At 40.1% G+C, this 12,376-nt stretch overlaps 2 protein-coding genes across 2 annotated transcripts; one reads left to right on the top strand and one right to left on the bottom strand.

Moving 5' to 3' along the window:
• Positions 1–2,045: 2,045 nt before the first annotated feature.
• On the bottom strand, positions 2,046–6,002 carry LOC115729498 (probable polygalacturonase At3g15720). The gene is made up of 10 exons (XM_048273516.1): positions 5,943–6,002; positions 4,552–4,683; positions 4,122–4,259; positions 3,751–3,945; positions 3,602–3,631; positions 3,202–3,448; positions 3,025–3,106; positions 2,642–2,750; positions 2,426–2,542; positions 2,046–2,327 (listed from the first exon to the last, which is right to left on the bottom strand). Exons 1-10 carry the CDS (start codon positions 6,000–6,002, stop codon positions 2,097–2,099), a joined length of 1,341 nt encoding a protein of 446 aa, XP_048129473.1. The 3' UTR covers positions 2,046–2,096.
• Positions 6,003–6,925: 923 nt separating this feature from the next.
• LOC115737427 (polygalacturonase-like) lies at positions 6,926–11,416 on the top strand. Its single transcript, XM_048273515.1, has 11 exons — positions 6,926–7,138; positions 7,567–7,707; positions 7,820–7,954; positions 8,809–8,979; positions 9,120–9,143; positions 9,995–10,202; positions 10,410–10,491; positions 10,673–10,781; positions 10,896–11,012; positions 11,061–11,111; positions 11,183–11,416. Exons 1-11 carry the CDS (start codon positions 6,926–6,928, stop codon positions 11,414–11,416), a joined length of 1,485 nt encoding a protein of 494 aa, XP_048129472.1.
• Positions 11,417–12,376: the final 960 nt, after the last annotated feature.

Below are 12,376 nucleotides of genomic sequence, written 5' to 3'. Positions count from 1 at the left end.
CCATTCTTCCGATGGAAGAATGACATTTTTAAGTCCTTCGGAGACTGTAACCTTGCGGTGGCAGGACTTTGCACGTCGTAAATTCGGGATTGTGCATGGTCTTGTTTGCAATGGGATTAGCAGCTCCTACACTCTGCTTTTCCAGAGCTTAAATCATAACCAACACTGTCTGATGATAATCTCCGAGCATGAACCAAGTGAGTTTCTGTTATTCCTTGTCATACTGATCCTTGGCCATGGCATCATTTATCATAAGCTGCTCCTCTGCCACTCACAATGCTGTTTACACCTCTGTTGCCTACTTTAAGCCAGGAAAATCCTGTCCAGTGTAAACTGTTTATTACAGAGTCCATACTTTGAACTTGCTTCCGGATAGGTGAGCTCATGTCACAGAGTCATCAATGCCAAGATCAGCAGAATCGCTATGCCCAAGTCATGGTGATCCAAGTTCAGACATCTCATAGGATGAATCATTGCCCAGATCTGACGATACAGATGGAATTGCAACGTTATTGAAAACATAAGCTACAGGTTTTGGCGTTAGCATTGGATAGCATCTGAGCTCTGCAAATGTACCTCACCAAAATCTGCCAAATATAACAAAAAAATATCAGTACCATTATCCTTATGTCTGCCATGGGACAATCTCTGGGGCTTTTTTTTTTTTTCCTTCGGTCAAATGCGACAACCTCTGCTCAAGTGAAGAGAAAAAAATGAAGTTATAAGGATTCATCTAAAAAGACCGGAGGTATTGGATCTGCATGGGAGTCAGATAACATAGCTACAAACTCGATTCAGGATTTAAGTCATTGCCCTAGTTGGATTTGCACAAAACATGCATTACTTTTTTAAATTACCTGAATCTATCAGCAATCTTATCAGGTTGTGGATGATAGATTTATTTGATTGCAAGTCAAGACAGCTACCAGACTCGATTGGAGGACAGGAATCACTGCTTGAATTGGACTTATATGAAGCAAATGTTCCAAAATTACCCGATTCCACTAGAAATCTCATAATGTTGAAGCGTACGTAGATTGGAAATGATATCAGAGAGCTAACAAAGGCCATTGGAATGCTGAAGAGTCACTGTCAGCTTGTAAATTGCTCTAGGGGTCGTCAGCGAAAACATTGCCGTTGCTAAACGAGATGCAAGGCTTGAAGGACTTGGAATTCTTGCAAACATTGTCAATTCAGGACTGCAATTCCATAAAAGTGTTGCCTGATCTTACATCCTTACAGAATGCAATATTCAACAGAAAAAAAGGAATGGTAATGTTCTGAAAAATTAAGGAGAAGGGGAAGTTCGTATGTAAGATTACCCCATCAGGCTGGTCAGTGGGCAAATTTCTAACTTAATATGCAATCTGTATCCTTGTTACATATTGGTAGAGTTACGCGAGATCTTTCCATAAACACCCAGAACCCTTGATTTGGTTAGCTATGGAGGGAGAATTGATCCCTTAAATTGGACATCCTGAAACTAGAAGACAGAAAATCTGGAAATTTTGTGTCCTTCACGAAAGGAGTAACTTCTAGAGAGAATGGTCCCTCTACTGAATCCTAGCTCTTTGTTTCTCAAATCTTGCTGATCCTTCTAAATGTCCAAGCTTCTGTCCAAAATCATAGTCATTTAGCACCCTCTGGTTAAGCATCTCTCTCTGCACGTTGAATTTGTCAAACTAATACCGAAAAGGCTAAAAGTTGTGTTTACCTCTGCGGACTTTACTGGACTTTGCATATGACAATGTGGCGAACAACCGTTATGCAGTTTTCAGCCTCTCAGACTCGTCTGAAGTATAGACCGGGTGACTCAAACTGCAAGCAAGAGCTACAATCGAGTTCAGCCTTGACCTCAGCGAGTACATGAAGCATTTAGCTATGAACAGTGGTCAATATTGTAGAGTTACGCGAATGTTGTGACTTAAATACATATGGTATACAAATGAATTGTTGATGTTGAGAGAGAAACGTCGACTTCAGCTTACAGAGATACCTGATGTAATGACATTTTGCAATAATATGGATAGCTATTATCGATTACATTATGAGAGTAAGGTAAATTTCACATACAGCAGCTGATGCAAAGCCCACAATTACTCCAGCAAGCAAGTGACTGCAGGTTTGGTGTGGCTATATCTTCCATGAGCATTGAAGCAGTAGGGATAAGCTTTCGTCTTCGGAACGGTGGACTTTATGTAAACATGGTCCAGCACGATGTTACTGCAACCGAAGTTCTGGTCACAGCTCAGGTTTATGACCTTGTCTGTGACCGACGTCCCATATATCGCCGAATACGAGATGTCGCTCACCCTAATTCCCGATGTCTGACCATCATCAAGTAAGGCAAGAAAATGCAAGGGTGAGCTATTAATTAGGTACTTATGAACTACAAAGAGAGAAGTGCTACAGCTGAAGAAAGGACCTTGTTTTGACAATCGACTTTGGTGGGGCAGTAGTACTGGTCGATGATGATCGGGTTATCAACCCGAATGAATCTGATCTTGTTGAAGGATATATTTCTTGCATATCCAAGCCCTCCCTGCATAGTGTAATCGATCCTAATTCATTAAAATATTGTAAAAAATAGAGGTTGCTTAAATTCTTCATAAAGAAAGAATATATTTCTTTGAGCTCATACCTGCCATGTCTTGATTCTCACTCCTGTCATCGTACCTTTCAATGTGCAGTTTTGCACAATCACATTTTCAACTGTGTCATTCTCTCCATGTGCTCCTAAAGATCCAATGCTAGATTATCGTTTATCAAAAGACACATTGTTTATCAGATGCAGCTCCCAAAATTCAGCAAAACGATGCATAATTCAGCATTAACAATAGCCGAATCTCAACCGATAGATAATTAAACATGTTTTGCCTTTCTTGTCTCGTGCTTTAGAGGTAAAGTAATAATTCTCTCATGAAATCTGTTTTTGATTCACATGTACCTCTAAAATAATTGGTCTTATACATCAAATACTTCTAATCTATGAGGAAGTTTGGACTGTGTGTTGGCAATATTCACCTGATACCATGGCCAGGTCCACATGTGATCCTAGTGACATTGATGTGTGACGAGCCTCCGCTTACAGCGATGCAATCATCACCTTCAAATGCATAACATCCATTTCAACCATTAAGTTCTGTCAAGAGTTAAGAACAGATGAATAGTTGTACTAGCTGTAGGTGATACCAAACTTACCAGTTCCGATGAAGGAATCGCGAACTTGTACAAGGGTCGAGTCGGAGATGTCGATCCCATCGGTGTTAGGGCTTGTTGCCGGGGCAGAGATATGGGTGTTGGAGATGGTGGCGAACTTGCAGCTGCTGAGGGTGATGTGTGTCCTTGGACTGTTCACATGTCTCAATCCATTGAGCACGAGTCTCTTGCATCTATAAAATGTCAATGCCTGTACCACGTTTGCACATGCATCATAGAAATCAAAGTACTGTCATGAAGCAGAACTGAACATTTAGACCGTTGTTTCGGAGAAATCGTTGTTGCTCTAGTTGAATGAATTTGTCGACTCTAGTTTTCCAGAAAGCAAGGTGGAGCTACTGACACACTATATATAAAGCTTATAAGTAGAGGAAGATCTTACTGTCGGTGTTGGTCCTTTGCATGTTGCATCCTGGTGAACATATAAACAAGAAGACAATGTGAGAATCTCCAAAATTCACGTCCCTGAGAACAAAAATATCCAGAAAGAAACGAATACGCGAAAATGGAATTCATCATATATTGGATTACGTTAGATGCGTTTCCAATGCAAGACTGTGACCACCAGCCGGAACCCCTCCCGTCGATGATTCCAGTGCCGGTGACCATTAAACCGTCCACGTTAGAGAAGACAAGCCAACTATTGATCGGTAAGCCACTGTACTCTGTCTTTGAGCTGGACGCAGCAATGTTGCCGGAGACCTTCGGCCGAGTGAAATTGAGAAAATAAAAGATTCAGCATTTAAGGCAACCGTACCATACAACGAGCTACATAAATCAGGCAAATTCGAAGAATTTAAGCGCGGTCCATGCCATCTAGCGTAGGTCTTGCGTAAATATTTTGCTTGCGAGAGCGATTGAGGACTAAGGAATGAAAGAGAAGGCTCAGGGTCTTGACTTACCAGAACATACACGTAATCGGGTTGGCATGGGCCGCTGAACGTCACAGGCTTCAACAAGAAAGTCTTCTTCGCCGGAACGTCGAGAATGGACAGCTTCGATGGGGATTCACAGGTGGCTCTCCATGCCTCCAGGAAGGCCTACAATTCATATGATGCCAAGTCCAAGAATATTGCCAAGTTCTCTGTAACTTTTTTTAATGTGTAAAAGATGGAGAAGGAGAATGTTTTCGTAGAAATGTTCTTGGAAACGAAGTCTTCATGTAAAGAACCACAAAAACATCATCTTCACCAAAAGGATAAAAAAGGAACACATACATTGATTGCTACTACTGAACGTTTAATGCAATGTAATCAACTAGCGACGTTACGTAGATGGGTTACGAAATCTAAAATTTGTGCATGACTCAAGAGAAAGAGAGGGGATTATTACCGAGGAATCGTCCGTCTTTCCATCGCCAACCGCTCCGTAACCCAAAACATCGAAGGAAGTCGATGTTGTGCTCGCTTCACAAGTCGCCGTGCTCAGTGCGACGAATAAGAGCAAACACACGGCAAAATGTTCCTGCATGGATAAATTCCCATAACTAGACTCCAAATCTAAGCTTTTTCAAGAATGACAAGAGATCTGAAATCTGAGTTTGGTCACATTTTGATCACGGGACAGAGAGAAGACATGCTTCAAAAGCATACAAAAGCAACAGTGAGACGCAAAGTTACCATCCTAAATAATCTCCAATTTTGCTCGGCGTTCGGATCAACTAAGGAAACAATGGCGATGGCTTGCGAAACTCCTAGTTCGATTGCGAACGCCGGCTTTTGACCCCAGCAGAGACGTAAATTTATTTGAACGCAACTACCGAAAATAAATCAAAGTCTTCATAAGCAGCACCTAGAATAAACGAACCTAACATGTATCGGTTGCTGGACTATGTATGAAAGTTTGAGCCAGCTTTGACATTAGAAGAACGCTTCCATGCCTTGGGTCCTTAGGGATTTGGAAACGGTTTATCAAGAAGTAAACAAAGGTGCTTTCTCATTTGATTATTCCACTCCTTGCTTAATTCTTAAACGAGTATGATCTTGAATCGCGCCGGGTCAAAATCAAGAGCCGGGTAGAGAGGTTCACAGTCCTACGGGAGATTCAACACCCTTGCAGTTGAAGCAACCCCTTCACTATTCCCTATTCCCTATTCCTTTGCTTAACGTACATCATGTGAGGAAATATCGAGCAGGCTGTCGCACGTCGCATCTTCGGCCGACTTGTCGTCCGGTGGAAGCCCACCACACGATCTCGAACAGTTCTTCGCATGTAATCGAACTCGAGATTTCTTTCTACTTAATTAGAGATGATTCCGACAAAGTGGAGAAAATTACCAAAACAGTCCTAAACCTATTGTAATTGTGTCAATTCAGTCCTAAACTTTTTTTTTTTTCGATTCAGTCCTAAACCTTTTATAATTGTGCCAATTCAATCCATCCGGTCATTGATGGTCGGAAAAATCTAATGTGGAATCCTCGCCGGTGCTGACATGGCCGTTGGAGTTTCAAAAAAAAAAAAAAAAAAAGAGAGAGAGAGAGAGATTTCCCTTACGTATCTTTTTCAAATTGATAATAGATACCCTAAATTGAAAACTTCCTAAAAAATTTTCCCAAATCTTGCCATCGCTCGACGACACATTCATCCAACTCTCACTGCCTTCATCCACGCTAGACCAATGACGCTTTCGTCCGATGCTTGCTGCCTTCATCCTAATCTGGACCGACGACGCCCTCGTCGGACGTCTTCGCAAAGAGATAATACAAACCCTAAATTGATATCACCAGATATTCCCCATTACTCGACGATGCCTTCATCAAACGCTTGTTGCCTTCATCCAACATTCGGCCAACGACGCTTCGCCTGACGCTCGCAACCTTTGTCCGTGTCTACTAGATCCAATATGCAAAACATGTTAGAAAAACTGATTTCGCTAATGGCTATGGTAACAAAGAGAAGTCATTATTATTGGTGGGAAGCAGAGGATGAGGAAAAACTTTTAGTTTCTCATTAACCTTATTATTAGTAACGCATTTTTACCTATTGTGTTTTTTGTGTAGGGCCATGAGCGATAAGTATGCATGGATCTGCCTTTTTCATGGTGGAAATTTTTACCGTAACCTAATGTTTAAATATGTTGGGGGAAAGATTGATTTAGTAAAGGTCAATATTAGTTCAAGAAGCTATGAAAGCTTTATCGGAGATATCGAGAATGGGGTAAATAGTAAATTTGAAAAACTTTATTTCAAGTTTTCTGGAAAGTCTCTAGAAGAGGGATTGAGGTATATGTGGAATGAGAGCAATGTTGTAGATTTAGTTTTTAGTTCTTTGCATCATGGGCTAATAAAGATATATGGAGAAAATTTTGCAAACTATGAGGCAGCTGAGGGTGATGGTCAAGGTACCGGTGGAGGTGTGGGTGAGGGTGATCATCCAAGTGAGGGTATTCATCAGGGGGTTGGTGAGGGTATATGTGAGGGTGAGGGTGCTGGTTTGAGCGAGGGTGTTGGTCAAGGAGTTGGTGAGGATGCTCATGATGATGTTGGTTTAGCTAATGAGACGGCCGTTGAGCATGAAGGTGGTTTAGATCCCGATGACTTGATTGATGAAGGTGATTATACTGGCATAGATGGTGATATTTTGGATGAAGAAGATGTTAGTGATGATACAAAATTTCTTAGGGATGTAAGGTTTTCGACTGATGATTATGATCTTGATAATGAGGAGCTTGTAGAAGCAAGGAAGAACGTAACAAAGTTTCGAGAGAATGGCCACAAAGGATCTGATTATAGGGGAACCATCCGCAACTTTGGTATCATCCCAACTGTTGGATGTGGACCCCGTAGGTGATGCTGAAGCTGGTTATGAGACAGAGTACTATGAAACAGATGCATATGAGGGATTGGGGTCTGATGTGGAGGGAGAAGATGACGATTTTAGTAGAAGGAGAAGTAGGTTTTCAAAATATGATCCTAATTGTGTTAGGAGCTGCTCGGCAGTTCAGCTATCGAGCAGCTCCTAAGATGGTAAATTTTTTTTTATTTGTACCTATTTTGGTAAAAAAAATTATCCTAATTTGAAAAAAAAGCCCTCAAATCTACCATATGGTGATTTCCTCTGACATGGTGCATCGGTTCAATTCCTCCAAATGTGGTATTTTCACATAAGGAAGCTGATAATTATTTACGATTTCTTTTTCCTTATGAAGCTGAGGATGATCCATTTAAAAGGAACTCCTCGCATAATTCTACATTCACAGAGGGTTGAAGAAAAGGATCCAAGATTTCGTCTGCTTTCTTTCGCCTTGCGACTTGTTTCCGCCGGCGGAAGTACGCATGGTAAACATCTCAAAATCAGCTGCAAATGATTGGATTCTTTTCACGTCTCAATATGATTTTTCGTTTGCAGGGTTTCTCGATTTCCGCATGTTCATTGTTCATGGTCTCTGCACTACTGCTGACAAGTGAAATGGAGGTCGGTGCCGCCGGCAAAACGTTCAGCGTTTCGGACTATGGAGCAGTTGGCGATGGGCTCGCCGACGACTCCCCGGTATAGTTTTTTTTGTCCACCTGTTTAGTCATACGTATCGAGATCAGGTAACGCCGTGACTAGTTTTCCGTCCCAGTCCGTGACTGATTAATTGATATTGATACATGCACAGGCATTTATAAAGGCGTGGAATGACGCATGCAACACAACGGCGGGGGCATCGACGATCAGCGTTCCACAAGGAAAGCAGTACCGTTTGAGTAGTATCAATTTTACGGGCCCGTGCAAGTCTTTTATCAATCTCGTGGTAAGTACAATAATGACAACATCCCCCTTTTTCTTTCTTCCTCTCGTAAGCTGATGGCGGCTCTTTTATAGATGAAAGAAAGTCTTAAGTTCAACGAGATTAGCTTTAATTGCATTGGAAAAGTACCGGATCTAGGATTTAGGGCGCGTTTGTTTAGCAGAAAATGAAGGGTTTGAAAAATATTTTCCTAAAAATGATTGCTTTTATCACTTACAAAAATAAATGAACAAAAATATTTCTCTGTCTACAAAAATGTTTAGGTATAAAGTGGTATTGATAATAAAAATATTTTTCATTGACTAATTATTTCAAAGGATAAAAGGGATCAAATTCAAAAAATTATTTTCAAATCATTCGTTTTTCTGCGACAAAACCTTATGATGCGTTTGGTTGGAGGAAACCTTTATGATAAAGGAAAATGCTTTTCGGAAAATTATTTTTTAGGAAAATCGTTAGTTTTCTTATTTTTGGTGATATGGGAGGGATTTTTTTTTTTTTTTCGTTCTTTGGATCTCATTCAAAAAATGATTTCAATTCCATGACTTTATTTGAAGTAAAAAAAAAAATCAAATATTTTCTAAATAAATTCTTTTTTAATTTTTTTTATTTTCATTTTTCTCTTTTTTTTTTTTTTCCTTCTTTCTCGTCCGGTGGCTAGCCACAGCTTGCTGAGAACCTCAGCCGAGGTTGCCGGTTGCCGGCCATCGCCATGGCAAGCCATTAGCCGAGGAAGAAGCAAAAATAAAAAATAAAATACTTTACTAAAACAAACGCACCCTTAGTTGACATGGTATATTCAGATCTAATGGAGTTTGTGAGTTCCAAAATCCTCCTTCAAATGGAAACGATTGCAGGTTTCGGGGAAGATCATAACACCAAAAGATCCAAATGCATGGAAGGGGCAAGATCCATCAAAATGGTTGACTTTTAAGAGTGTGAATGGACTCAACATTAGTGGTCCGGGCTCGTTTGATGGAAATGGCGAGGCCTGGTGGGACATCTCCTGCAAATTGAAGCCTAAGCCTGTACCCAAAAATCATCCCCTTTTTTTTTTTTTTCCAGATTTTGATTAGGGATTGTACACTTGTGTATCAAATTTCCAGATTGCAATGCTACTTCTTTTGTAGCTCTAACCTTTCTTTCTCTTGTCCCATTTGTGCACCAGGGATGCAATATGCTCGCTCCGACAGTAAGTCTTCCGCCATATTCATGATACTTTCTCATTTAAGAATAGTAATACAAATAGATATGCACGTACAAATTAAGCCAGTCTTTCCATATGACATTGCATGGCGCAGCTGCTTATGTCTTCCTCTGGTTCAAATTGACAAATTGGGTCTTAATACAACTTCAATAGGGGAATGATCAGATTTGATTCGAGGCCCCAATTGTTGTGATGAGCAACAATTTCTTATCTAGGCTAGAAAAAGTTTCGACTCGTTGTCACAGATTCTACAACTATTCTACCCTTTTGAAAATTCAGCCAATTTCTCACAAACTTTTTTCTCATGAATTTGTTAGAAACAATCGTGTAGGATGATCTCAAGTCTTATGGCTTAAGTACACTACAAGTGCCAAAACTTGTGTACGGCGCTCACTTTGATGCCAAAACTTTCAAAACGATCACTTAAATGCAAATTTTTTTTTTTTGAAAAACGATCACTTCAGCATCAAAACTTTCAAAACGATCCCTTAAGTGCCAATTTTTTTTTTTTTTTGAAAAATGCTCATTTCAATGTCAACTCCGACAAACCACGTCAGCTTAAATATTAATAAAAAATAGGTCACGTCGGATTTTTGAGAAGCCACGCCAACTCAAATTGGAGTTGGCATTGAAGTGAGCATTTTTCAAAAAAATTGACTCTTAAGTGATCGTTTTGAAAGTTTTAGCACTAAAGTGAGCGTCTTACACAAGTTTTAGTACTTATAGTGCACTTTAGCCCAAGTATTATTGATTAGAATTTGCACATTTCAAGGACAAATCAAATATTAGGCAACATAAGCTTATGTCTGGTACTTGAATGCCATGGATTATTGCAGATGCTGGGTTTCTACAGCTGCAATGGAGTATATTTGCAAAGTCTGGACTTCAGCAACAGTCCTCAGACGCATGTAACTCTTTCTGGAAGCAGCGACGTTCATCTCATGTACTTGAACATTTCCGCACCCGAATGGAGCCCCAACACCGACGGAATCCACATCCAAGATTCTCATGCTGTCTCTATTCATGATTCAATCATAGGCACCGGTGATGCATTGCTTTCTCCTTGAGACTATCTTTCTTGTGCTTGGGTTCTCTTTTGTTGCTTGATGTTTGCTTTTGGGAGAGAATCAATCCAACTATATCGAGAATTTCAGACACTGCAACTCTTTTTCTCTAAGTTGGATCAAAGGACATGTTGGGTTGGTGAAAATGATTTTAACAGTTCACCGCCTTCCGGTGCTTGATCAACAGGTGACGATTGCATCTCGATTGGCGACCAGACCTCAAATATCAATATAACCTCCATAGAGTGTGGACCTGGTCACGGCATAAGGTAAACACAACGTTATTATACAAAACCTAAACATCGAAGAAGTTGTTAAGTGGACTCATTCGTGATTGATGGTGCCAAACACGTTAAAAAATGCGATGCAATTGCTATGGTTCTGCTGCGAGTTTTAAGCTTTGAAGCTGCGTTAACTTACATGCCTTTGGTGCAATTTTGTTGGGGACAGCATTGGAAGCCTGGGAAGTAGTGGAAATGAAGTAAGTGTGCAAAACATCAACGTGAGGAAAATTAACTTTCATGGGACAACTAATGGAGCTAGAATTAAAACTTGGCAGGTATGTCCCAGTTTGCCAATAGATTTATTTATCTGTGCGGTCGTTTTTAATTTGACATTTGAAGTAAATGAGTTTTGAGCAAAATTACAAAGTAAAATTTTGCGCAATTGACAGGTGGGAAGAGGCCAAGTTAGCCAAATTACTTTTGCGGATCTCAACTTCACCGGAGTGCAAAACCCCATCATCATCGACCAGCACTACTGCGGTACTCGGAATGCATGTCCCAGCACGGTAAGACGATAATGAACAATCCGTAAATGATTATTGTTGGTTGAACAGGTGGCTATCGTCGGTAATCAGTCACAGACAACATATACATTCGAGGATTGTGTTTGCCATCGCCTCCGGATTTAGCTTTCCCCAGCTGAATTGAACTTAATCATCTGTGAACTTGTTGATAGAAAACTGGGGTTCAGATAAGCGACGTGCATTACCAAAGGGCATTCGGGACGTCAAGCACGAAAGTGGCCGTCAACCTAAACTGCAGCGACAACGTCCCATGCACCCACATCGACTTGGACACCGTCGAACTGGATCCCGCGATCCGAGGAGAGGAACTCATTTCTAGCTGCAACAATGCCTTTGGAACTGCTGAAGGAATGGTCAAGCCCAGTTCCTGCCTTCGAAGATCATAAAATAAAAGCACCATGTGTTCGCGAACTCGTAGATCGATCATATCTAGGATGTCTACATATCAAAGTGAGAAGAATTTGAATCTTCTTTTTACTGCATTTGATGATTTGCGAATGGTTTGAAAAGTGGATAAAATTGTTGCTTTCCCCATAATCTTTCTCGACTGCAATATAAGATCGGCGTTTCATTGCAACTATGTTGTATAAAATACTTTCGACCGTGGATTAAATATAAAAAGTCTAACATGGATGATCAAGAGAATTGTGGTATGTTCGGTTATTATGGACATGAAGACAAAAAATACTTTGATTTGTTAATAGGGCATTGTATTAATTTGGAACTTGATGAAGGTACTTATTAAAAGGAAAAAGCCTACATATATTCAATTTTCTTTTTAGCACTGTGAGGACATATGATATGTACTCGTTATTTTTTTTTTTCAAAATAACATATCATTCACTTCTTCGCAATACAAGAGCATCTCAATTCAAATATCATAACTTCAAATCAAGACAAATTCCAAATAACTTCAAAACAAAATAAGGTCTAGATAACAAGTGAAATCATCAAGGTTATAGGTCTCATGCTCAAATAGCATATTTATAACTCCTTCACACCAAAATCGGCGGCCAATCACCGAATCCGTCTTCAGTAATGAGCACACACCGAGAACTTCATTTATTGCTAAGGCTTTGCCTTTTGGCTATGCACACCTATGTTTGGTTTCCCCAACACTATCATCGAGTAGATTATAAAGGTTGAACAAGCGTAGATCTAACGCCTCTAAGAGCAAAATCTTTACAAAACTCCTCTAATCTCCTTCAAAACTGAACTTATTCACCAACGAAACTCGAGGAAACCAAAGCCTCGAAAACATACATAAAAAAAAATTTCAAATCTAGACTAAATTGGTATAGAAATCTCTTTGAAACGGGAGAAAGAAGCTTCCATATCTAGACTAA

The sequence above is a fragment of the Rhodamnia argentea genome, chromosome 2, assembly GCF_020921035.1.
Source record: "Rhodamnia argentea isolate NSW1041297 chromosome 2, ASM2092103v1, whole genome shotgun sequence".
NCBI lineage: Eukaryota > Viridiplantae > Streptophyta > Magnoliopsida > Myrtales > Myrtaceae > Rhodamnia > Rhodamnia argentea.
The sequence above is the reverse complement of the archived record's forward strand: the minus strand, read 5'-3'. Positions and strand labels throughout refer to the sequence as shown.

Bases quoted from the DNA above. Each gene is read 5' to 3' on its own strand.
- LOC115729498 (XM_048273516.1), bottom strand. From the start codon at position 6,002: ATGTTGGATGAAGGCAACAAGCGTTTGATGAAGGCATCGTCGAGTAAT. The intron at 4,260-4,551 runs GTAATAATCCCC...TATGAATTGTAG, and splicing joins GAAAGACGGACGATTCCTCG to GCCTTCCTGGAGGCATGGAG. The intron at 2,543-2,641 runs GTATGAGCTCAA...TACACTATGCAG, and splicing joins TGAGAATCAAGACATGGCAG to GGAGGGCTTGGATATGCAAG.
- LOC115737427 (XM_048273515.1), top strand. From the start codon at position 6,926: ATGGCCACAAAGGATCTGATTATAGGGGAACCATCCGCAACTTTGGTA. The intron at 7,139-7,566 runs GTTAGGAGCTGC...TTTCGTTTGCAG, and splicing joins CAAAATATGATCCTAATTGT to GGTTTCTCGATTTCCGCATG. The intron at 11,112-11,182 runs GTTTGCCATCGC...ACTTGTTGATAG, and splicing joins CATATACATTCGAGGATTGT to AAAACTGGGGTTCAGATAAG.